This window comes from Camelus bactrianus, chromosome 8 (assembly GCF_048773025.1).
Source record: "Camelus bactrianus isolate YW-2024 breed Bactrian camel chromosome 8, ASM4877302v1, whole genome shotgun sequence".
Taxonomy (NCBI): domain Eukaryota; kingdom Metazoa; phylum Chordata; class Mammalia; order Artiodactyla; family Camelidae; genus Camelus; species Camelus bactrianus.
Genome location: NC_133546.1, coordinates 56,695,461 through 56,723,247, shown reverse-complemented (window position 1 = coordinate 56,723,247; position 27,787 = coordinate 56,695,461). Strand labels below are relative to the sequence as shown.

Sequence of the window (27,787 nt, the reverse complement as noted above, 5' to 3'; positions counted from 1 at the left end):
AGCTCAACAAAACAAGTCAGAATTCAAATTACAAGAGTGTTGCCATATATTATGATTTGTGGCTTTAATTTTTAATTTAACATTTTACATTTCTATTGTGAAACTCTCTTCTCAGTTCAATATTAAAAGCTTAATTTTTTATTTTTTGCAAATAATGAACATTATCAATGATGGAAGAGATAAAAGCTCTATTTCCTGTTACACTTAATTAAGAATTCTACCAGCAACATGAAAGGATGGATTACAGATCAAAAGAGTAAGATATACCATCATTTGACCAAAACCTTGCAATGAAAATGAGCATTAGTTATTTAACAAGGTTCAATCTTTTCATTAGTTGACTATTAATATATGCAACTCTGAATTATAATATAGAGAATCAGTGCCATGTAAGGATGGTAAAAGGGCAAAATGTTGCCAGCTCTATGATATTCCATCAATAAAGACAGGAGGGAAGGAAGATGTACTTTCACTATTTTAGTCCACTTAATAGATAGGAAAGTGTGTTTGAAAAGTTTTAAGTTTGGGAATAGTGTAGTATTTTCTGAAAGGTCAATGAAAAGCTATGACCAAAGTCTAGGATACTATAGGAAATGAGGCAGGGGGTGAAAAATAAGAAATCAGAGGAAGGAGGAATGGGAAAGAACATTCACTTTCTCACATGAAGGATGAAAGAAGTAGATTAGAAAGAGGGATAACTACACACAGTGACGGCCTGGTGAAAAATCCTGAAAATCAGTGAGAGAGCTATTTGAATTTGAAGTGAGCAGCGGTGTCTTCTTATTGGAAAACTTTACAAAGGGGTAAAAAGATCAAATCATTATGTTCAGTCTTGAAAAACACAGTGCTCAAGTACATAACGCTTGTGTCGAATAAACATTAGGCACAGCAAGAAGCACGGCCGAAATAGCAAACTTAAGTGCCTGTCAGAATTTCCTTGCAAACTAAAATACTGCCTCAATATAATAAACCTGGAGCCGCATGTTTTCCCAGCTCCAGCTCACAACCCGAATGTCTAAGCTTAGCAAGTGTTAAATTTAGAGGTCAGCTTGAGAAACAGACAGAGGGGTGAAAGTCTGGAGGTTTCTCGGAGGAGATCCAGACAGAAACCACAAGGTTAAACAGCAGTTTCTGCTCCCTACTAAATCCTAGGCTTCTGATAACGTAAGAAGTGTTCACTGTTCTCATTTTAAAATACCTACAATAGTCACAATATCTGAAAAACACTAATTACAAAAATTCACCTTCTTGGGATCTTGTGAAACAATACAAAAATTGAAAGTAAGTTAAAAATAAAAGTGAAATTTACTTTCACTTATAGTAGAGAAAACATAAACAATCTACTTGAAAATAAGGAAGCAAAAATCTGTTTATAAATTGTTTGCTTTGTGGAGCAAAATTTAAAGATAATACTGAAGTAGCTATATTTTGTTTTGGTTTTTCTTTTTTTAAAAAATACAATAATCTAAGAATATCCTATATGAGCTTTCAGTCTCTTTGTTAATTGTCAACTGAGATTCCCACAGAGAAAAAAAATCTTAAGTATTCAGCACTTATAAATTAAGAGATTAGTGAATAGAATTCAGAAATCTAAAAATGGGTCAAGGAGAAAAATAAAATTTTTTTTTTTTTGCTTCATTATGTTCACTTGTGTGTTTTCTTCTTGGTGGGGGTAGAGGTGGGCAGTGTGTCTGTATGTGTACATATATAAGTATGTGTATATAGGTGTACATACATACGTGTGTATTTGTATATGTATTGCATGTGTGTTATGTTTAAGTGGAAAGAAAACTGGTAACAGTAAGCTCTGATTTTACTTTGGAATATGTTATAAATATATTGTTAGAACTATAAATGAGGTCTATATTTGTCCCATTTATTATAAAAAGCAAAAAAAAACCCCTCTAACTTATCTTTAACAAATCTTTAAGTTGCACTCAACCTTCAAGAATTTATGATTCTGGGAATCAGGGTATACTTCGGTGGTTAGAGTACAGGCTTAGCAAGCATGAAGTCCTGGGTTCAATCCCCAGTACCTCCATTAAAAAAATAACTAAATAAATAAGTAAGCTTAACTCCCCCCGCCCCAAACACACACGCACGCACACACTCACAAAGAATTTATGATTCTAATTATCTTGGAAGAGATTATACCTTCAAGGAGTACAAGACTGTCCACAGAACATTTGTGTTATAATGAATTTATATATCTGAGTGGTTAAGACGCATATCTTACATTTCTTTTCAAGGATAAAACTACAGGAAAACATCTACTAAAATAGAAACAGTGTGTAGTGCACGTTATTTTGCCTGTTAAAGGTAAAGGATGTAAAGAAACACTTTAAAAATCAATTAAGCTTATTTATTTAGCCCAACTCCTAGTTTAAATTAATGTCATTAATTAATGTCATTAGGTAGGTTAATGCCCTTACGTGTCACTGTCTACATGGGAACTACTTTAGCCGATGATAGTAAACTACTATTAAAATGAACATAGAACATACAAACCACTGGAATACATAGATCAGTATAGTGAACTTACTAATATTCAATTTGTTTTTCTCAGAATAAATTTGTATTATGATTGTATTAATTAATGATTATTATTTATCTAGTGATTTTTATTATATCTTTTAATTTTTATTATATATATATATATCTTTATTATATCTAGTGATTCTTTAGGTATATTCTACACTGACCCACTCTCACCCTTAATCATTCTTTGAGAAAGAATGATCTTAAAAAATACATTAGGTAATATTAACATAACAGACTGTTGACTAACTTTAATAAAAGATAAATACAAGACGTGTAGTTGATAATTTTCTGATCAGTATTTTATTTTATTCATAACAGCATCACAGTTCTTACTTCCTCAGATTTAGGTTTTCTCTAAAAGGCTGTAGTTCAACGTTAATGGTTTCAGTGCAGGTCTGAGGCTGACACCACCATAGATGAGGGGCTAAACTATGTGTTAATTGAGTGACACATGAAACAATAAACCACAGTATGTGTCCTTTCAAAGCCTCCTGATTTTCTAAGACATTAGAAGCAAGAGATAACATAATCATCAACAGTAAATAATTTAAATGAATAAGCCAAATTAAAAAAATTCAAACTCAATACAGAAAATGTAACCCTTAAAAATGTTTCAAATTATTAAGCTCCAGAATGTATTTTCCCCTACTTTCTATGTCATTCAATGACCCCAGTCTAAACAAAGTAAACTAAATAATAAACCTTCCTTATTTCTTCATAAATACCACAAAATTTGAGAAAAATAATGCACATTTATTTTAACTGATGTATGTATTTTTCTGGGTTCCTGTGAAATGCTAATTTTAGGGATTAATACTTGCTGTGCACACACAGATTTTATAACTTTCAAACAAAGTTGATATTATAGGTAGAAAACAAACAAACAAAATCTTTAAACTCATTAATTTGACCTAAACCTAAATTCAAATTGTTTTTGTGACAAGGTTTTTAAAAACCTCAAATATATGTGCATGTGACCTTCTACTTCCCAGGTATTAATACCACAGGAATTAATACATATTAACACTATGTGAATATCCTAATGAAGACATGCTTTCACAAAAATAAATTTGCGAGATATTTTGCAGAAGATGAGACAACTTAAATAAGCTTATATGAGAAAAATTTAAATAAAAGGGTTTTCTGAAAATTTCCTCTCTGATTCCTGCATCAGATTTTTATGCACATAGAAAAAAAAATCAAATATATAGCTAGGTTAAATTTCTCCCATTAAAATAACAATATTATTTGCACAAAATAACTATACTGTACACAATATCATCACAAATAAAATCTTATGTAGATTAATGACAATTTATCTTAGAGGAAATGGTTCAAAGTAGATAAGAAATCAAATTAAATGCAGTATTTAAGGGTATCATTGATTTATATTATAACACTGCTAGAAACTGATGCCAATTTAAAACTCCACTAGAAATATAAAAGAGTGACTATATACTTGCCAATGTTATAATAACTGCAAATGTTCTGAAGTTATATGCTGAGTTTGTAAATCAAAGGAAGTTAAATCAGACAGATTAATTTCATATTTCCTTCCTTCTTTCCTTATTTTTCCTCACTTTCATCAGATCTTCCTCCTTTCTGTCCTTTATTTTTTGAATACCTATCATATACAATGCACAGTGGGAACACAAAGATGATTGAAGATGAGTAAAAAGCAGTAGAATTTTAAACAAAGTCTACGATATTCCAGAATGATATTGTGATATGATTCTAATTTAAGTATCACAATGATGCCTCTCCATATTTTTAAAGGAATTATGAGCAAATATCTCTGTAAAGGACAGAAGAAACTGATTAACAGTAGGTGCCCCTGGGAGAAGGTTTTATGGGACTAGAGCATATAGGAACGGCACTTATTTCAGATCTATGCATGTTACCTATTCAAAAATGTCTTTCAAAAACAAATATTATGAGCTTCTGAAAGTGAATAATAAAGATTATAAAAATCATAATGTAGTTATAACTCAAATAGCAGAAATACATTTCGATGTGTTCCTGAATTTAAGTAATTCAAATTTCCAATTATTTCTAATCCATTATTGGAAATCCAAATTTCCAATTCAAGTTTCCAATTTATAGAACAGAGTGTAATACTAGCTTAGGGACTGATTTCTCAGGTTTTTTCCTTTCTATTATTTTTGTTTGTTCTGCAATCAAGATGGTATTTACAATACACTATTTGGAAGAAAAACAATATAATCTTATAATAAAAGTCACATTCTCATATAAGATAAAGATATTTAAACTTCAAGATCTTATTTCAGAAAGTGTTACCAGGCTCTTGCAACTTTCTCTTTCTCAAGATATAAATTATTATATTAGTAAAGAGAGTGAAATGGCTTTCATTCCATTAAAAGAGGGAGCTGAAGAAGTTAAAAAGAAAGACACACAAAGACAATGACAAACAGAAAATGGGAATATGATAATGAATAAATATGGTTACATTATTAACTCCTAGTACCTGGAGCGGACTCCTGTGCACGTTTGCTAATTCATAGCTTATCGCCTAGCTATATGCTATGAGGAAAATGAAATATAATACAGGGTTCTCATACTCACAAAGTTTAAGACTAATCATAGAGACCAGTCTTACACACCAAGAAATTAAGCAGTGATACGAACTTGAAATAAGAAAATATTTACCTTGGGAGTGAGGAGTGTATGATCAAATTTCTCAAAGTCTTTAAGTTGATAAACATTTATTGGAAGACAGGTGGTGCAAGGAACTGTGCTAGGTACGATGGCAGGTAGGTGGAATGCTATAAGTAAGTTTTGGCTGTTAAGAAGCTTTGGAAGCTGTAAAAGGAAATTATAAATAATAATAAAAATCAGATCGCATATGACGGTTCCCATAGGGAAAGGGCAAAGAGTTTATAAGAATCTACAAAGAGGGATCACCTAACAAGGTGTAAGTGTTGTTTAATTTGAAATTGTAAGAAAAGGCAAAATTTCAACAGCCTGAGATAGGGTAGGTGGCACTGAGGGTAGAAAAACGCAAGGCAAGGTAAGGATCAGGAGAATGGCACAGCCTGCAGCGACCTTCAGAATTTGGAAGAGCGGTCACTGAAGAATTTGGGGATGTGTGAGATTAAGACACAATAAGTAACGATGAGAGGTCATGATGGTTAGTTTTTCTGTTTATTTGGGACCAAGTGTTAAGTGACAGGGCGTCATAAAAACATAAAAACAGGGTGTGCTTCCGGGAGAACGAGAGACCAGTACCACCAGGCAGAGGGAACAGGGGTCACAAGGATGATAAATCATATGATTGAAAGTTAGGGAAGAATTATAGGGTCAAGTTGCAGGGATTTAAAAACCAGCCTAAGAAACAGGAGATTTTTATTTGTAATTAGGGACCTGAAGCTTTCTGCATAATACAGTAATACTGTCTACGTATGTTTCACAAAGTGAATTCTGACTGCCCCATGAAAAAAGAACTCCCGTTACAGGAATGAGAAAGGCAAAGTAGACGAGATATTCAGGACGCCGGGAAAGACAGAGATAACAGTATTTTGAAATTATTATAAACGAAAGAAAGTGCTCAGATTTGCATCACCTTTCAAGATATTCAGAAAGAAACTTAATTTTTTGTAAAACACCTTGGATAGATAAACGCTCATCTCTAAAGATGTGGCGCGATGTTTCGGTGAGAGGCAGCGATTCTGAGCCCAGACCGCCTTGATCACACGGCAGTCGGCGGAGGCATGCTCTGCGTGGTGTGCTTGTGGGTACGCAGCCCACCCGTCGCTGTGCTTTGGTTTTCTTCCGTAAAAATATGCATACATGTCACTTCTGTAAACATAACTTAATATATAAAATGTAAAGCTTCAGTGTGTTTTTCTCCTTCAAACTGGGTAATAAAAGTGCCTACCAAAGAGATTAAATGAGTTAGTAATCCCTCTCTATAGGACTAAATGAATTAATACATGTGAAAAACTTAAAACAGCTCTTGCCATCTATTAATATTAAAAACAAACAAAATCTATAACCTGTTTTTGTCGAATGCTTTAAATCTCCCCCTTTTAAATCATTCAAACAATACCTTGCCATTTACTACTGCTCTTTTGCCTGAGCCCTATAGTTTATACAGACACTAACTTAATCTAAAAACCCGTATTTTGGAGATACAATTCAAGTTATCTTGTATGATTACCAGGTTACATGAACTTATAATTATATTGTTTACAAAAAAAGTTAAGGCTCAACATATTTTAAAAACACATAGAACAAAAGATCATCCACTATGCTCCAATCTATGCTTTTCCCTATGCATATTTTGCATGATTTTAAATATCAGTGTATATAAAATTTTATTCTTTATTTTTTCATTCAAAATTAATATGACAATTTGAAATTTCTGTATCACATTGTTGATATTTTAAGGACTAGATGATGGACTTAATTTTAGACATTTAAGTTATTTTCAATATTTCAAAATTATATATATTGCTGGGCGAGGAGGAAGGTTATACAAAAAGTTCTTTTCTTTCATCGAAATGTCTTCCTCAATAAATTACCAGAGATGAGATTACTGACTTAAAGGCCATTTAACTCTTTATGACCTTTGAGATCTATGTTCATGCACTCATTGCCATGAGATTTCTTTACTTAGCCAAATCCTTGTTGCATTATTAATACCAAAATAATAGCAAGCATTCATTGATTATGTGCTATGGCCCAGATACAATTCTTAGGCTTTCTGCATGCATTATTTCATTCACTTCAGACAAGGACCCTATGAGGGAGGTCCTATTTTTATTAGCCCCATTTAATACCTAAGGAAAGTAAAGCTTAGTGAGACTGTCCTAGTTTATGCACCTGGTGTGTTGTGGAGCCAGAATTTTAAAACTCTGTGACTCCAGCATCTGAGCTATTAACCCTGTAGCGTATCTTACATTTCTGTGTATATTTGATTATAAATGTCACATATTATCAAGACTCATTTATCGTGAGAGGTGATGGTACAAATTACATGCTACACTTTTGTGGAAAAAACACAAGGTTTTCAAAAATCTAATCAACACAGACTTCAATATTACAAATACTGTTAAATTGAATGTTTTAAGTTACTGAATTTTATACATTTAAAGGTCCATAAATTATGTAGTATTAAAATAACGATAGGTCTTTTAACTTGACAATAGAAAATACTAAGAAGCAACGACTAGGGAAATTCCTTATAATAAAAACTAGAAATCTATGAATATTTGAATTCCCTTTTATATGAAATCATCAAGAAAGAAATTTCTAAATCTTTGTTTTAATTCAGAAAAGCAAAATTAAGCAATATAGATAATGCAAGAAGCTCGCACACATCCTTATGCTCTGATGTATGTGCATGTAAGCAGAATTATATCCTTGGATTTTTTTACCATTAGGTTGAACATATATTTTATCAACCAAATCAGAACACTTTTAAAAACAAAAAAAAAAAAAGAGTAGTAAGTAAAACAGTTATCCAGGCAAACTAGGCAAATGGTCTCCCTACTTAGAATAAAGTTTCATCAGTTCTTCAGTAACTAAAATCCATCGGTTCAAGTCCAGGACAACACTTTAGGAAGCAGTGTGGTGCAGTGGGGATAAAAAAGACTTGGATTGATAAACAGGACCCTGTATTCTCATCCAATTTTGTTACTTATTATTAACCCTGAGCTTCAGTTTCTTCATAAGTTGAAAGAGAGAAAAAAATAATACTTAGTACCTCTTAGTAGTGTGGTAAGGATTAAATGAGAAAATGAACATGATTTTTCAGAGTAAACTACGATTACTTATACAAACCCAAGTTGTAATAACCAAGCTCCATACTTTGACAAATACTACTCTATTTTCAAATGGAATCAAACTGTACAAAAGTTCCCAAAATTACAAATTACATTTCACAATACAATTTTATTAATCTTATAAAAATATTTCAGATGTAAAATATAATTTCTCTGAATTTTTTTAAATGACTATACTTTTTATCTAAATATATTGGCTAGTATGCATGGAAGTTATGATGTAACTGATATGCTAAATGTTTTCAGAGGACTTTTTGACAATCGAAGCATGCTATCTGGAATCATATTTTTAAATAACTGTAAGAAGATGTTTTCATAAAAGCACTACACTAAAGAATTAGACAGAAGTTCTCCATATATTAGTAGACTTGAGAAACATTTGGTTTTCAAAATTGAGTTATGTTTTCTAAAATCACGAAGAAAATAAAAAGCTCTTACAACTGATCAAGACTGTGGTCAGTTTTTATAGTTGTTCATATTTCAAATTATACTTTAACAAACATCACAATGGGTTGCCATCCTAGACACTGCCCAGATAAATTTGACTTTAAGTGGCTAACCACCCTCTTTTGGCTAGAGACTCACTAGCATCCTCTCCCAAACACTTAAATTTTCCTCAATATGGGACTGGAATTTGTTTTCAAACTCTTAACAGGATCACTGAAAGGAAACAGGAGAAATACTATAAAGGCAGGCCTGGACTGATTCCAGAGGCAAGTACTCTCACAGCAATGTGCTGGAATTATGCCAATGAGGGAAGTGTTTTTGCAAATGAACATAGTGCCACAGTTAAGAATAAGAGATTTAATTCCTCTGTCAACATCACTAAGTTTAAAAATTAGGAAAGGTATGTTTCCAATTTACCTGACTTCCAATGCACATCCTCTTTCAGCTGAACCATAAGGACGCATCATGACTCCTTTAATCACATATATTTAATGAACTCTCACTACTAATACTTAATTCCGTCTATTCCAATGCAGAATTAATGTAGATGACAGTGAAGTAATTTTACTCTATTTTTAAGTAATCTTGGTATAGTTTGCAAGTGACAATAGTTTTGGTACTCAAATGTGGTTCCAATTCTTGAAACCAAAATAAATGAATGTGAATAATCTTAATAATACCACATTTAATGAGATGATTTTGCTCATTTGGAAGAAATTGGAGTCTTTTCTTCACGGTAAATATATCTCTTTAACGCAGTTAAAGACTGCTTTTTTTTTTTTTTTTTTTTTTTTTTTTTTTTACTAAATTCTATACTTAGAAGTATAGAACTCAAACAGTTCCTGTTTTTCTTAACAAGTAATATAGAAATCATTTGAGTTAAATTACACAAAATGAAACAAAAAAGACTATGATTTGCTTTAAAACATATTACACTTTAAAAAAGCAAGACCTTTAATGTTATTTCCTAGTTACTTTTCAGGCAAATTTTGTTGTGCACTTTTATATGTCTTCTTTTATGTCCCATTTTTAACTGTGCAAACATTTTAAATTTCACCTTCACATCAACCAAAATCTGCATACTACTAAAACCCGCTGCTTTTACAGTCTAAGTGTAATAGTGTGTTGTTAAAGTGTTCTTATAATAGGTATTGCTGAATCCACCATCATTGTCAAGTACCTGTTGTTAATTCCCAGTCAATAAGAACACTGCTTTTCAACGAATTGATTAGTTCACTAAGAATATTTTTATACTTACCCAGTGGAATAGCATTCTGCCTATTAGCAATGATTAATCTCCATCAGTTTTTGATTTCCACACATGTGGAACCTGCAGGATGTTCTACTCAGTAAGAAATACCACTAGTGAGGGAAAAGGGAAGAGGGCAGTGGGCAGACAGATTTGACTACTTCAGGGAGTGTCAAGGAAGACTGCTAGGCTGGTCAATGGGACCGGAACCTATATCTTCTCTATTTATTTTGCTCAGAGTTCACATCACAATGTCAGCTATGGTAGGGATGATAACTGAGTGCTGGGTCGTAGGCATTTTATATGCTAGCGACCAACCACGTGAAGTATTTAACTCTTCAACCAGGACAGAAAAATATATTTGCTCAGTAACTCCATCTAAAGAGTTTGTACAGTAAAAATATAACGTAAGCCACATATGTAACTTCTAAATTTCTAGTAGCCACATTAAAAAAGAGGAAAAAGAAATAGTTGAAATTAATTTTAACATTATATTTTATTCAAACAATATTTGCTAAAGTATCATTCTTTCAATATATAAGCCACATAAAAAACTACTAATGGTATTTCTTGCATTCTTTTTTTCTTGTATTAAGCTTTTGAAATCCAGCATGTAATGTATACTTATAGCACATCTAAATTTAAAATAGCCACTTTTCAGAACCTGAGAGTCACATGTGGCTACTGGCTACCTTATCAGACAACACTGACCGAAACATTTTTTAAATTATTATTTCTTCAAATGTTCTATTCAAATGAGAATTTAACGCATAAGTATTGTGATTTATATAACAAACTAGTAGAGGCAAGGCATTTAAGTTCAGCAATGAAACAATTTTTGCTAGGATTTTCCTTACTTTCTGATGGAAACCAGGACAATCTGATTGTTGCTAAAAGCCTGGGCTCTGGAATCATAATGCCCTGAGTTTGAAACTAAGCTAGGACAAATATGACTTACTTAAAGTAACTGCAAGCAATAATTTACTCTTGACAATGCCCTTTTTTCCCTGTGAAATAGAGATGATAATTTACCTCTCTCATTAAATGAACTAGCGTGTGTAAAGCACATGGAAGAGTATCTACACACAGTAAATTAGCAAAAACATTTACAGTAATTATTGTTAGCTAGAGTCCCCTCTAAATTAAGTAGGATTTACAAACATTAAAATTATGCAGCTGGCTTAGGGGTACAAAGAACATATAAAAGTTATTTTGGGGAACATAATATAAGTAAGAGACATAAGCAATGTAATCTTATTATAAGATATTTTTCAGGATATCCACAAATAAAAATATCTATTAATTTTGAAGGCCCCTGTGACACAGTTTTAAACAGAAAAATGCTGGCCAATTATTATGACCACATAATGTTATGTAAGAGAAAATTTAGTTTTACAAGACAAAGGAAAAGGTTCCCTAATTCATATGCTATTATTGTTTCAAAACAAATAGAAAACGTCTAGCTGATGTATTATGATAACTGAAACTTTACTTTGGCCCAATTCCACAAAAACATTGTTCACTTATAATATGACTTATCAGAAAAACACTCATTTTATTATTCAGTCCAGGAAAGAAATATGGCTTTGGCAGAAGCAACCTCAGAGATTTAGCAAGCACAGTTTGATGATTTTTATATCAATGTTTAAGTATTTATAAAAAAATAATTCTAAAAGTTTGTAAATCTGTTTGCATGTGCCTTTCCTATTAGTAGAGCTCTTGCTAGCAGCCCCTCTAACCTCCTTTTTTCTGCTACTCAAAGGCCAGACAATATGGGTTTCAAAACAGGAGGAATCACACATCATTAAATCCTGATGAATGTCCCCTCACTCTGCCCAGACTCCTAAGATCTCATAGCCCAACGAGCAACTGTTGTCTCCTGTGTCAAGCGCAGGGCAAGTTAAATTTTAGTAACAAATACCATTATTGTCAATATTTATTGGAATATCTACTGCAGCCTTAGTGCAGCTATCACTGTGGGGAATCATTGGTAAATTCAATAGTGACTTTGCTTACGATCTACCGACTTGGGCTGCTGGGACAGAGCACTCACTTGTTCAAATAATCATTATTCCTTAAAATCTCTGATATTGAAACAAAAAAAAGTGCAAAGTGGAAGTTTAATAGCACATATTACTTACGTTCACAGGTGTCCCCTTTTTGCTGGTAGCCTGCTTTGCAGATACACTTTCCAATGGGCACTAACCATTCTCCTTCTGCGCTGCAGTGCATCCTGGGGGAGTTTTCCGCCTCTTCCTCTGCACTGCTGACACATGTCCCTCGAACCTCGACTAAAGAGGAAAATTCTGAACCAGTCACTGTATCTGGAAAGATAGCTAAGTTCTCAATAATGGACCAGCACTTCTTGTAGTACACTTTGACAGATACCAAAGCTATGCAAGCCCCTACATCCTGAAAGGCAAGATAGAATCCCTTTTTGGACAAAGGTCCAATCTCTCTCACCTCAGTGTTAAGCTTCATCTTTCTTTCACCAAGGTCACCTTGGGTAAAACTTTCATCTGCAGCAATGGTGTCTATTTTAACATAGAGATTTTCTCTTATATTCCTGCCCGTGTCGTAGTCTGTTTCATAATAGTACAAATTAAAGGTTTCCTTGCAAGTTCCCAGGACTCCAGGAAGGCTGTTACAATCCCTCAGGGTGAATTTCAATTCTACAAAAATCCTTTGTGCATTGCCTTTCGAAATCCAGTTAGTCCGCAGCCAGTTGTTTTGGTTGGGCTCCATGACCTGGCACACCTGGTATGTTCGTATCGGGGTATAGTTCTCATCCAAACCACTAATTTCTTCCCACTGTAAAATTGAGAAAAGGTCATCAGTCATTCAACAAAAAACAACATTCTGGTTTTGCAAGTGCATGAGAAATCTTGAGAACAGCACAAATGTCCATCTCTTTTTAGAAGAGTTCGGTGGAGTCCTACTCCGACAACCGCTGTAACCTTTAGAAGAGAGTCTCAGTTCAGCTTCATCCTGGTGGCGGAACATCATTTAGGCTGCTTGTTTTGTTTGTGCACACAATAAATATTTCATTGTGTTTAATATCTGTTTGCTGGTGTATTTGTGTTTCTTTTTACATTGCTTATGCCTATGTCTCCACTGAGATTATAATTTTCATAGCCTAAACACACAACACAATTACTTCAATTACCATTTAATGTATATACATACGATACATGGCAGAATTTTTGATAACTCTGTTGACATTCTAAGTGTTGATGTTAAACTTAGAGAGAGTACCTAAAAACACAAGGAAGAAAATGCCAAGACTACTATGGTAGGGAAAAGCATTCCACAGCATGCTGATATTCCTAATGTGACATCTTTCACAATCTTTTCAAAATGAGATATAAGGGAGTAACATTTTACAGAGCTATTTATTGCAGTGTTATATATAATATTGCCCATAATGCCACATAACGATAAATAAGTAGTTATAAAAGTGTGATTCCTCTTTATATATAAATTGCTTTCAAAAACCAAATGTATGTGGCAAATCAGCATACTGGATCATCATATTTCAGTAATAAGCTTTCTGACATGAAAAGTACCAGATGTTTAAAAATGTCCATTCATATGCTGATACAATGTATACTACAGAAAACTCATATATTTTCACAAAAAAGTAAAATAAGAAGCTTAGCCAAATTTGCAACAATTTAAAGATTATAAAACTTTGTATAATATTACTGATATTGCTCATTAGTTAATAAATTCATTTCACCTAAAAGCCTAACATAACAGTGGTTTACGTCCTTTGTTACCATTATCACAAAATTTCCAACTTTATATTTATGATACTAGTAGTGAAATTGTCACCTACTTGTGTTCATTTCCCCATTGTGAAATGCCAAATACAAAAATATATTGGTGTTTGAACCCCAAATTATATAGCATGCAAGATTTAAACTAGCATTTCAAGACAAGCAGATGAGAAAATAAACTAGAAAGTAGGTGGCAATGAATTTTATTTGTAAAGCTTCATCAGAAAATCAATTTACTTAAATGCTCTGTAAAATATTAACATTCACTTTTAAAAATGGTTCTTAGAAAAGGAACAAGACCAACAACTTAGCAATATACTGTAATTTGGAAATTTCTTACAATGATATATATTTGCTACAGTTTTATTACGCATATCATCAAAGGTCCTCAAATGTAGCAAAGAACCCATTACCACGTTCAGCTTTTACTCAACACAACTTTAGTTTGTGACTAGATAATGGTGTGCATAATTTCCTGTTTCAGTTAGCTGCTTATAATCTGCTTGAATGACACTTAGACAAATCTAACCAAATTCCTCCATTTGGATGAGAAGACTTTGTTTCCTATTTAGGCTAAGATTATTAAAAGAAGTAAAACTAGTAATAGCATCTACCAAAAAATGAAGAGCTCCAAAGGTAAATAAATGTGTTCTTTTTAACAATTCTCTAGTTAGAAGAAATCAAGGCTAACTATTATACTGGAATATATCTCTGGAATTCCTTTTTCTAGTTCTAAGAACAATTATATTATTTTGTTCTATGTATTAAAAAAATCAATTTTAAGACCAATAAAACTCAGTTAATTTTAATTTTTACTTAAAAATTTACCCTGAGGGAAAATTTTCAAGATAACTATTCTACAAATAACAAATAGTGAAATGAAATAAATGCACTTAATGCAGCTTTTGTTTTATTATCTCACTTTCCAAGAGACTGCAATAATTTCTACAAATGACACCATTGGGAAAGAAGTCTTAATTTGGCTAGCATGCTTTTATGGTCTAAAATTATTTTTAGACACATCTTAGTAACATTTTATTTCCAGTTAGATATTTAACCATATGTAAGCCAATCCATTTCATATATGGAAAATATTGTCAATTATCATTTTCTAATATTATCTGTTGATTCCTATAGATATGTAGAGTTAACAGTTAACTCAAGACACTTTGGACTGATAAAATGTCCATTTGAGTCCAAAATAACATAGACAGTCATAAGTTACCATTTTGTGGATTACATGGATGAAATATTACAATCATATATCAGTTTACTTCTCTTTAGAGATAAAAACCATCCTCTATCTCTATTGGTTTTAATTGATGGATGGTAGAAAATGGGACACATCTGTCATTGGCAAGAAAGGTGTTTCATTTTTCATTGTGAATGTATATTATTTTAGTCATGGAAACTACTCTACTTTCAAGAAAAGTATGACATTCATACTTCAAACTCAGTGCACTTTTTATATTTAATCTGTAAAATATTTGCCATTTTTTCATAGTTTTGTCTGACCCATACAGATAACTGCAATACGATCTTAAGCACCGCTCAAATATTAATTTAATGAAAAATCTAAGTACTTTAAACAGATTTGCATTGTTCACATTTTGCATTCTTTTTTTTTTTAGGTCTTTATTTCATTTTTTTCATTTTTTTTTAATTGAAGTATAGCTGATTTACAGCATTGTGTTAGTTTCTGGTATATAGCAAAGTGATTCAGTTATACAAATAGTTACATACTCTTTTCCATTATGTTATTATAGGATATGGAGTACAGTTCCCTGTGCTATATGGTAGGAACTTGTTGTTTATCTATTTTAAATACAGTACTTTGTATCTGCTAATCCCAAAACATTTTGCACGCTTAAACTAACTTCCAGCTTATGACATATTGATTTTACCATGTTCTTAAACTCAAAAATCCCTTTCAGGCTTTCATTTTTCTCTTTGCAGAGTTCGTTACACTTTTGATATCTTCACTCATTCTTCATGCTCTGATTCCTGATTTTACTGTACCGAATATTAACTTAAGTAAAAATGGAGAATATTCTCCTTTCTAGGAGCCTTCTTCCTTAGTAAGGGATGAAGTATGTGCCCTCTCTCACCATCAAAATCAGAAACCTGAAGACATTGACCCTGAACTAAATTTAAGTAATATATCTTTCCTGACATATGAAACATAATGTTCAGAATTTTTTTAGGATCTACTTATATTTTCATAGATTTTTATTAGACAGCTTTCACTCATTTATTGTAACAGATTTTTACTGTAATATATTCATGTTCTTCCATCACTTCTGATTGGTAACAACAGATAGCACAAAGTATAAATTTTGGAGAATCCAAATCATATTCTATACCAAATTTTATGTTAAAATACTGAGCTTATTACATTTTTAGTTATCTTTTCAAGTATATTTTGAATGACACTAAAACTCTTTTTCAAAAGAGAAAACAGATTACATACTGTTTTAAAGAAATACAAGCAGCCTGCCTGGTGCTTATACTAAAGGAGTATAAAGCAAGTAGAAAGAGGCTTAAGCGAGTTTGTGAAAGGAATGTTCCCTACGATTAGTTAACATCTATAGTCTGGAACCTGAGGTATGAGCCCACTCACAGTAAGAACTCAAATGATCGTGGTTGAAGAGACATTTTTAATCCATTTTCCAAACTTCTATATATACCTTCTCTACTCATAGAACTCAAATGTCTCATTATAAACAACAAAACGTTGAACAAGATATTTAAAATCAAAACAGTTTAAATATGAAAAATGTGAATAATTCCGCTTGGGGAGAGGAGAAAGGCTTTATTTCTTAGTTTAAAAAGTAAAGGGTGATATTTTATAGGGAGAAGCACTTACCCCATTGGGTGGAGAGGAAATCCATTCCAACTCTGTTTGTTGTGCTTTAGAATCCAGCAGTAGTACTGAAAAAGAAAGTTATATTTCTAAATGTTAGATGAAAAATGTAAACTCATTGGTAAAAGTCTTTAAAGTGGATCTAATTTTTAAATTATCATTTTGACTTAAAATATATGAACACTTAAGGAACGATGAAACATATACCCACCTGATACAAATATATTCCACTTTCTTAGGGAAAAATGATATTAAAATACCAATATTATATTTAATTTTTAAATTAAAATATTCAAATAAATTTAAAAACTCAAAAGGAGCATGAAAGCAAGGGTAAAAATTTGATATATGATGTAGTACTGATTCTATAGCAAGTATATATTATAAAGAATTTTGTAAACCACTGAGTTTGAGTGCTCCAAACTTTGTCAAATATAATAACATAAACATAAAAAGTGTAATTCCATATTACTTTTTATCCAGTCACTAATGTGTAATATTCCGCCAAAAATATCTCCTAGCACCTTTTGAGAATTGGAGTTTATTGTTTTAAAGTATCTTCTCTTAAGCCAAAATGAATACAATTAAAAACTATATTAAACAATGTTATTATGAGAAATATAAACTGTTTATTATTTACAAGATATATTTCTGGGTTTGTCAAACATCTGTTTTCAATATTTCTGTTTTCTACATTTCCAAATACTTCAAAGCATTAGCTAATTTTCAAAATGATATATTTAAACTTTGACTTGACTTTTAAGTCAAGTTGTATTCCACTTCTATGCTACCATAAAGCATAATGCAATTAACTTAACATTTATATAAATGTAATAAATGCTCCTGATGGTTTTAATATAAGATAACACATTCAAATGTTATACATTAATATATACGATACTTCCAATTTGATATATTTTATTGTTTTTTTAGGACAATTACCCTCCTAAAGCAGTCACTCTTTGCTCAAACTAGTTTCAGGGTTACATGAGTTTTTACTCTTTAAAAATATTTCTCTGACTCTATAGCATTTTTAACAAATGTATCAATTTGTCCAGAAATAATAGTGAATACATTTTCACGGAGATAAATATGCTCACTAGCAACCTCAACAAAATGTTAAAATTTGGACTTAAATGAAATACATGCTTAAACTTTTCCATGACCAATAGAGGAAAAAGAAATGTGTTTTTACATGTGATGGAAATTTGTTATGCTAAGAAAACAAAGGAAGAGTTGATTAACGTGTTCAAGTCCTCGCTAGTCAGTTATTCCCTATAACTGAGAAGAGATATAGAAACACTTCTTTTCCAAAATGTTTTATACTTAAGACAGGGAGACCATGACAGCGCAAACCTTGGTCACAAACACTTGCCACCTTTTCAAACAATAATAATAATTTTAAAAAACTTTTAAAATACTAAGTTGTATTTCGAACTAGGAACATAAATGTTTGGCGTATGGTCCATCAATAAAAATACTGAATTTATATGAAGTAATTTTTAAAGTTTACTTGTCTTATCCTCAACGTGGACAACTTGGGTTCCCGGTATTTTCCTTTTGAGTATTATTATTATTATTAATTTTTTGTCTTCTGTACTGACAAGAGACAAGTGAATCTTAAACCCAGGAGACCTACTTGGGTCGTTTTTGAGGGTGAAATAAGTATTGTGATGACTTACTGCCGTTCTGTCACCCCTCGGCACAGCCTGGGGTGGGAGCCAACGACCCCGGAAGGGCGTTGAAGGCAAACAAGTTAAGAGGAGAAACAAATGAACAAATAAACACAAAAAGGAAACTGGCCGCTGAGCGTCTGACCAGCTCTGAAGTATCAGCGTGTCTCCCGCCCTCCGCACAGTGGACCGGCCCTCAAGGGTGCGCTTTTGCCTTCCCGCTCAGAGCATCAAGTGCCTGCCTCCCTTCGCGCCCGCGGAGGCAAGCCCTGCGGCGCGCGGGCCAAGGCTCGGGGACTCCGCGGGGCGGGGAGAGCGAGGCTGTGGAGTGAGATGCGGGGCGCACAGGGTCCAGCCCGGGGCTCCGCGGGCAGCGGCCCGCGGGCGCGCAGGCGGCGGGGGCCGGGGCGGGGCAGTTGGCGGGGCGGGGCGGGGGCTGCCAGACAGGCGCGCCAGTCGCGCCGAGCATCCATTACGCCTCCGCCAGACCTGGGGACTCCAGGGAGCCGGTGGCGCCCTCGCTCCAGAAGGAGCGGGGAGGAGAGAGGCTTTCGGGAAGCATCTCCTCGGAGGAAACGGCGGCGGTGGCGGCGGCATTAACGGAGAGGAAAAACAGCGTATGCACTTCGCCTCCAAGCGTCAGACTGACTTCTACGTGCGCTCCCAGTAGCGGGAAATGACCTCCCCGAGAGAACATGTGCGGGAAAAGTAGAGGAAGGGGGGTCCCTCCTCTTCCTCTAACCACCCACATCCGCCAGGCACCTGCTCTAGGCGCTTCTCAGCGCTCGCCCCTGGGTGCCGGGGCGTCGCCTCGGGGCTCGCCGGCTCCCAGAACGGCAGCCCTTGACCGCAGCGCTGCGCTGGGACCATCGCCACCGAAAAGAGGGGCGCATTCGCCACCCCCGTCCACCTTTTAAACAGCTCACTTCTGCATGTAAAGAATTCAGCCTCCTAGAATCAGAATCCTCTCCACGTATCTCGCACCCAGAAGAGAAAAGCGGGCGAGCAAGCAATTCTGACTGCAGGAACCTCTCCCCCTAGTGATGCAGTTATTTATAGCTCAAACCCCAACCGCGGTCTGCGAGAGCTTACGCGCGGGGTTTCGCCCCCGCGGTGCAAACTTTTCCTCCGGTCCCACTATTCCGGAGGAATAACTACAAGGTTTCAGGATTCAATGTCCCTAATCGCTAATGTCATGCAAGTAGAGATATGAGTTTTGCTGTATGTGGCTGTGTGTTTCTAGCGGACGTGGATTCATCTGCAGATGTAAAACCGACAGCTGAAAGTGAAGGTTTTCTCCGAGAGGGTTCAACATCAACACAGGTTGCATGCGGAAACTGGGGTCAGAAGGTCAGGCTGGATCAAGGGGTAGGACATGGCGTTTGGTTGGCGGGGGATAGGGGGTGAAGAGTGACCGAAGATGTGCGCATGAAGATTTTTTAAAAGCAGCACTAAATCACTAAGTTTCAGCGATAGATGAAGCGAGTACCGATACGTATCCACTCCCGATCACCACCATAACCTAAATCTGATTAAGACATTCCTCCATCCTCCACACTTCAGGAACAAGTAATTTTTAGTACCCTGCTTTTAAATATCGGAAAGTCGACCTTAGACTTACAGCCTGGAAAATACGGAGGAGGGAGGGTAGATTGTGACTGCTCAGAAGCAAGACATTTCCATTGACAGGATTTATTTTTCCCCAGCTCCAACTACAGGCACCGAAAGGTATTTTACCTTATGTCAACGGTTCAAAGGGGGGGGGGACCTTATACAGGCGTATCTAGCTGCCCAAATGAATCATGCTCTCGTCTACCAGAACTAGCCCTCAGGGTCCAAGTCTTTCGCGAGGTTCGACCACTCGGACTCCTCAAGTGCGGGGCTGTGGGGCTGAGGTTTAGGGACTTGTAGTCGCCCGGGCGGCATCTCGTTATCAGTTGCACGGCCCCAGCCCGCCCCCTGCCTCCCCGACCCGGCCAAGCCCGCTGGGCTGCCGCTGTCCCCTCGGTCGCCGGGACCCGCGCGGCACGCGCTGAATGGAGATGTCTCTGGCCCGCGAGGCGCGAGCCGCTCGCTGCTTCACCTCCGCGGCGTTATTGTTCCGCGCCGGCGGCCGAGCGCCAACCGCAGGCCGGCGCCTGCTCCTCCGACGCAGTGAGCACTTCATTAGTAACCCGAGCGCTCGGAGCTCACACAAGTCACGGCCCCTCTGGGAGGGCTCCAGACTCCAGCCGCTCGCCGGCGGTCTGGCCGGGACACTAAAGGCTGCAATCCCCAGTCTGCGACCAACTCCAGCCCCAGCTTACCCTAAGGGAGACGAACGGCGAGAGGAGGAAGAGGAGACGGCGAGAGGAGGAAGAGGAGAGGGCTAGAGGAAGAGATCTGACCCGCCCGGGGTCCCGGAGAATAAGCTTGCCGGCCGTTCCCACACCCCCGTCCCCCGCCCTCCGTTGATGCTTACGCCCTCCGGACTGCCTGCGCCAGAAATTCCGCTCCCGTCGGGCGAACTGCCCCGGGCGCGGGGCTGCAGGCGGCCAGGAGCAGCCCCGCTAGCCGCCTGCCCTCCAGGAGCAGCCCGAACGGTGAGGGGGCGGGGAGCCGGCGGGGGAGGGTCGCCTGGCGCCGGAGGCGCGTCCGGCAGCCCCGCGGACAAGACAGCTCTTGCAGGTAGACAGCTAAATAAATAAGTCAGAACAAACTTTGCTTTCCCATCACCTTACCTTCCTTTGCAGCCTGCGCCTCCCCGGTGTGTGCAAAGCGGAGCAGCCAGATGTAGCATAAAATAATCCATGAAGGGTGCCGAGTTTGAAAAACCATGGTGCATGAGCAGGTTAGGTTTTCTCTTACGTTTCAGTTGAGTCGTAGCTTTTTAAATGCTGTTTGCTCCGAAATGTTTATTTTTTAATTTTTTTTTATTGCGTTCCACGCATCGATTCCCTTTCTCGATCTCCGGCTGGCTGCTCCACGTTTAGCTTTTAAAAAATTTTACCCCTCCTTTCGCTCGCACCGTGTTTGCTGCCTGCAAGTCTCCGACTGCAGACCGGCCGCTTGCTCCACACTCCAATAATATCAATTAGGGGGGAGGGGGCGGGGCTCCGAGCCGAGAGCCTCCGCCACTCGGGCTGAGTGGCAGGCGCAGCCGGCCTGCCAGGCGGCGATTCCCAGGGCCTAGGGGCGGGTCCCGGTGAAATGGCCGCCCCGGCCGCGGGGGCGGGGTTCGGGGCGGGGGCCAATCGGCAGCTAGTGGAGTCAGGTTGCGGGTCCAGGATTCCCTCCAGATTCTGAGCTCCAGGCTCGCGCTAGATGAAGGGGGACGTGAATAGCGGCCGAGGTGCGTGCTCTGTGGGCGCTTTGCTTTTAGCAACTGCACCTTTCGTGGAGCAGAATCAATCCGAAATAATACTCCCAATTTAAAGTCGTGTATATAGCGGTACTCCTCGCGGTCTTTTAGAAACCAGAAGCGATGCAAACCGTCTCTCAGCTACCAAGCACCGAGCCGGGACAGGGAAATGAGCTGTGCCTTTAAGTAAAGTGCCTTTTACTTTTTTTTGTTGTTGTTACAACCTCTGCGGGTCGGGTAACTTTGTTCTTTTCCTTTCTTGAAGGGTTACTGCGTCTATTTTTCTGTTACTCCAAAGGCAGTTAGCTCTAGGCACCACCCAGTACAATCCCTGGAAGAATAAAAGTAACCAAGTGTATTATTTTAAAACAATGGTTCCAAGAGTTTGCAACAAGCTCTGGCAAAAGAAGCAGAGGAAAAGGGAGTGGAGAAAGGAAGTCTTTTGTTTTAGGTGCCCCCTCACCCCCGCCCTATCATTTCACGATGGTTGGATGAAGTGGGACATAAAGAGAGTAACTTTTGACGATTCTGTATCATTTTTCTTACATGTTTATCATTTTCTGAGATTTTCCTGGGATTGCCCCACTTTGATCGTTTCCTATTTCGCTGCATAAATGACATTTAATTTTAAAGAATGCTAACATGCATCGAATTAATTAAAACTAAGTTAAAAGCAAGACCTCTTTCGCAAATATTAACTATTTTTCAATAATTATTCAATAATTATCTTTCAAAGGCAAACTAAGAATAACAAGTGTAACCAACTTCTCCAGCTGAATTCGTCTAACTATTCTTGTAACTGCCTAGAGGAATCCCTTTACCGTTAGACAGTTTAAAACACTTTGCAATTCAAGAGGTGGGTAATACAATAAAAGGAAGAACTTTAAAACCTTAATTGCCAAATCATCAAATTCAAAGGTCACGCTGAGTAACTTGACCATGTATTTGAGACAGGGTTCATTTTCTTCCTGCCATATATTTATTCCCTTAAAAAAATGATCTCTTTCATGATTTGCCTTTATTTATGAGAGGCAAAAAGTTTGACCTCTCCTAAGACTCCAAACTTTTCCTATCCTTTCTATCTGGAAATGTAAAGTAAATTGAATTGTTTCTGATATTCATAGCAAAGACTTTTCAGAGATGACAGATGCCCAGATTTTAAATTTTTATTTTATGGAAAATTGTCTCTTGTAGTTTTTACTTGCCTGGTACAATTACAAAGAGGAGACAAATGAGATCTCCTTCTCTTCTAACCTCTCTTTGGATCTGTAGTTTATTTCTTAAATGTTACTTGTTCCTAGCCATTACACCTATTAAATATTTTAGAAATTACATCTAAAAGCATCTTAAGTGCCCTTTAAAGGATGCATAGAAAATGTAAATTGTTTAATAGATTAACCTTGAAAAGAGACAAAAAAATGTAGAGTGCACTTGTTACAGAGATCAAGCAGTTTTTACACATACAGATACGCTAAGGGTAAAAATTGTAAAGTATAACATTAGAACTAAAAACATAAATCCCCACACATGGGCAATAAAACTATTACTCTCGCAAACTCACAGATATTAAACCACTTCTAATAGTTAAAATAATTCTCCAGGATTTCAGCACTTTCCCCAGGGTCTCGTCCCCACTTCTTAGAATGACACCAAGGTAGCCTTTAAAGTTTAAAATATTCCTTTCATCTATTGAATGACTAATACTCAGTGATGTGAATACAAATACCTTTCCATTAAACCAGGAAACCAAAGAAGTAACATCCTTCACTCTGATGAGTGTAGGTGGTATAGGAGGCCCCCTTATTGTGTCCCCTCTCTCTGTCAGACGCAGGGGCATGTTCAGCTTCGCTTTTATTTTTAGAGACAAGAGGCTTCACATTAAATGCACATGTGCCAGACTGCTGACAGTTCTTCCAGCAGAGTTGCACAATGATACTCATTTTTAGGCTTACCAACCTTCTCTTCTTTCTTTTATATCTAGGTATATTGATGAAGGAGTCATGCAATTTAAATAAAAGTGAATGACTTAGTTGAGAATGTTCCTTATACTACATTATACAGTACATATTTTAATATATAAATATAATATATAAATTGACACTAGACTGCATTTGACTAAAGACAAAGCATAGAAATATCTTTGTACTTGAAGCCATTGAAATAAAAAAAGAATCAGTTCACAAAACTTTCATATTTTAAAATAATTTTAATAATTAATTTCTTCATATCACTTTATAAATGGTTTATTTTAGCTTATCTATGATTTTTGCATATTACCTCTGAAGCAAATTTTAGAAAAGCAAATGTATGTGTGTATATAAAATGAATTAGAAATCATTTTCCTGAACAATACCAAATGGTGTATATACAACAGCCAAAGCAGAAATTCTGAAAACTATTTTTTAGTTTTCATGTGTTCATTGTGAAATGCAGTTAATAGAGCACTCTTCTTATATTTAGGTAATTTTAAATAAATGGAAAAATGAGACTAGAAGTTCAATATTGCCACTTATATCCCCTCTTTTGAAACATCTGTCATAACTGTGTGGCAGCAAGACGAAAAATGCCTATTTTTAGATGCAAAGAAAATATACCCAATATATATGCACCTTGTTATTTTTATCAAATTACTAATCATCACACATAACTATACATACATGAAAACAAATGTACAAATTCAAAACACATTCCAAATGTGGGTAGAGCTGGTCTCTTCATTTAATGTGCTTTAACACTAATATTTACTTCAATGTTTATCTCTGGGAGATATTCTCTGATTTTAAGAGAGAAATAATCAGTTAGGAGTAAATTCTAAAGACTTCAGGGAATAAGCTCCATGAATTTTCAAATAAGATCCTTTGTGTGTGTGTGTAGTAAAGGAGCCTTTAGAGGGGGAAGGAAGAACCTGAGACTTCAGTATGTTACAAAACCAAGGCTGCCAAACTAAATAGTTAATAGCGACAACAAAATCAAAGGGCTGTTTCTGAACCTACTACTTTTGCACTTACTGTCTAAATACATTCACAGCTGGTAAATGTGAAAATGCAAGTTCATCACAGAAAAGGGGGCAATTTAAACTGAATTAGAAAAGGTACTCTGCAGAAGAAACTGATTATAAACAGAAAAGAAACATTATGTCTCAGTTAATAGATATTACAGAAAATTGGGTTCTCTATTTGTGATTTCAGTCCAAATGTAAACAGTCTTTCCCTGTGCAGGAAAATCACTTACATGTTTACATTAGCATGATTTATGTAGTGTCTATAAAATATTTATTTGCAGTCCAGTGTAAAAAATGTACATAAGCTAAGCTCATAAAAAACATAGTAATCATTTTACCTATTCCTCTAAACTTCAGATTTAGCTAGCAGTATAGGAAGTCAGAGGTCAGGAATTGAATCATAAGTCAGGACTATATTTTGTGCCTTTGTAAAAGTTCGTTCACTTTTGTATGGTCAGATAAATTGTTAACACTTAAAAGATTACAATTATAATTCTTTAACTGAAATGACTGAGTTAATTCAAGAGAGCTTAACAGAAATACAATTTATATCAAAATTATGAGTCCAATTGAATATTGCTAAGATGTCACTCCGAAATTTTCTGATCACTTAAAATATTCAAAAGTGCTAAATCAAATAACTTTTATTATTTGACTAATATTAAAAGAACTACTAAATATAGCAGAGAAATGTGACACATTATACTCAAAATCACTTAACACATGTCCAATGTGCTTAAGAATTTTTTTTTTCAAACTTGATTTTTGCCTGGGGAGGCTCTTCTTTTCTATTACTTACACTTTGCTTTGCCATAAATCACCAGCACTTATAGGAAGAACTAGCTTAAATTATGCAAGTTACTTGTACATGCTTTCAGAGTTTTTCATTTTGCAATTTTTTAGCTCTCCAAAGCCAGTGGATTTTCAGGTGTCACGGAGAGCTGTAATAATTCAGTGACCACCAGGGGGCATCAGGAACTCTGGGTGTCCTGGCCAACCAAGTCCACACTGAATAAGGCTTAGGTAATTATGAAATGATATACAGATATAATTATGTGTATATATGTAGATATATTTGTACATAAATTTTTATATATATATATAATTAATACATTGTCACTTTGACACTTCTAAGTTTCTTATACTCTGTACCTATGCCAACTTACTAAAGGCCTTTGTAAAAACTTGTGAGATGTTCTATAACCTATTTCAGTCTATTCAGGCCATATATAACTGAAGGAGCTCCAGAAGTACCTTAGAAGGTGAATTATATTGCAAAAAATCTTTCTCTAATTCTTTTAAACCAAACATCTGAGGAGCTCTGAGTCTCCAGATAGACCTCAGATTTCTCTTCCTTCCTTTTCACCCACTTTGCTGCCAAAGTCTTTTACCCTAGAAATGGGGCCAGGCTGGGATTGACTGTTCCTTTGGACTTGACAGCTCTGAGTTTTTAAGGCTCCTGTGAAGTTCCTAGACTCTCTAGCTTAAGGAACATTTTATAGACCACCTCTCCCCCTAGTCTTCTCTCATGGTTAATACTGAAAATGAAATTCTGTCAAAATATGCCAGGCTACTCTCAAAGAGATCAAAGGAAAGGTCTGAACAATAGTAATTTTATGCATCAAAGTAATTTAGACAGAGTTTCTATATTATGGGGGGAAGAATTCATGAATGATATCCCTTAGCTGTAAAACAATAAAGCTGTGGGAAATTTCTCCACTGACTAAGGGTGGAATTCTGTATGCTGTCAAAGGTGGTGTATTATACAACCCTTAACTCGGCATGAGTGTGTTCTCTGTGGAGAAAGTGGGCACATTTGTATGAGACAAGGACCCTCCTAGAAGGAAAGATATTTTCAGTCCCTAACCCAATCCCATTTGAGTTTCAACAATATTGGAAGCTCCAGATTATTAGAATGGCTCTGACTGAGAAGGAAATGAGCCCAAGTACCTCAAAGATGTACACGTCGTGAGGGAATGAAATTCTGGGCTTAAAATTTGCTGGGTGAGGACATATGCCGGAGGCTCAGAAGCCCTCTGAACCCAGCAACCCAGGTACAGTGTTTGTACGAATTATCTAAGTGTGAACTAAAAGAGCTATACCATTGTAGCTCAGATGTGGAGTGGCACTTCAGAACAAGGCATCATTGTAGCAATTCTGTGTAAAGCTAGTTTTCAAATGGTATACAGTATGGCAGTGAGGAAAATAAGGTCGCCAGTTGACTGAACATCTGAATCATTTGGAAGAAATCTTATCCCTCTGGACTGATTGTACTTCTAGGAGCTCTTAGACAATTATGGAGAGAAGAAAGCCTCAAGGAGGAGATGCTAGATTTCCCCTTAAGTTGAACAAGCCAAATCAAAAGAGACAAGTGACTATATTTCTTCTTGATGATGTGGATTACATTGATTACAGGTGCATGATCTAAACAGCATAATGTTCCAGAAAAAAGAAACCTCAATTAAAAATAGGAGTTTCAATTATTATTAAATATTTAGAAAGGCACTGGGGGCATTTTCCGATGAATGAAGTATAGCCCGATACTCACCAGACCTAACACCATTAAGATTCCTTTGAGACTCATGTTTCCTTTTAGAAACAGGGAGATCATATTTTTAGAGAAATAGGTAACCAGCCAGTCTTAGTCAGTGTTGATTTCAGCCACGTCAACAATGATGATGTCTTCATAGTCACACTTTTGACCACAAATTGCAAGATGATTAAAGATACAATAAGGATTTTATCATCTGGCTTGTCCAACATTGTTTTCTTTTCCTCTCTCTGCACTCAGATCAGATTAAAAATTTTCGTGAAAATTTATACTCTATCTCAGATTCCATGAGGTTCTTATTATCATCTTTTGGTTTAATAGATGCATTGCTTTAGCTAATCTACAAAGTTAACCTGGCACATTCTTTAGTTGATTTTAGATTGATGAAATGACTGAGGTTAATCTCAGTTTAATTAAGTATTTTAATATCTAGTAGTCACTCTCTTGGCAGTCTTTTACCCGGCAAGCTTCTGGTGGCAAAGTGTATGAAACTAAAGATGTGAAAAATATGGCAGAAATTTGCCTCATTTAAGGATAAA

The 27,787-nt window shown here is 36.0% G+C and overlaps 1 protein-coding gene across 8 annotated transcripts in view; it reads right to left on the bottom strand.

Moving 5' to 3' along the window:
• Positions 1-21,431, bottom strand: part of EPHA7 (EPH receptor A7) — a 164,243-nt gene extending 142,812 nt beyond the window's left edge. For 3 of the 8 annotated variants that reach the window (XM_010948422.3, XM_010948423.3, XM_010948424.3), the window contains exons 1-3: positions 21,077-21,421; positions 16,687-16,751; positions 12,183-12,852 (exon numbers count right to left, since the gene is read on the bottom strand). In XM_010948422.3, the coding sequence (XP_010946724.1) occupies positions 12,183-12,852; positions 16,687-16,751; positions 21,077-21,173 (832 nt within the window). In that variant the 5' untranslated portion in view covers positions 21,174-21,421. Of the gene's footprint in view, positions 1-2,822; positions 6,433-12,182; positions 12,853-16,686; positions 16,752-21,076 lie in introns of those variants that run through there. The other 5 variants (XM_045511758.2, XM_074368610.1, XM_045511757.2 and 2 more) reach the window with 5 other exon arrangements.
• Between the last annotated feature and the right edge of the window lie 6,356 nt (positions 21,432-27,787).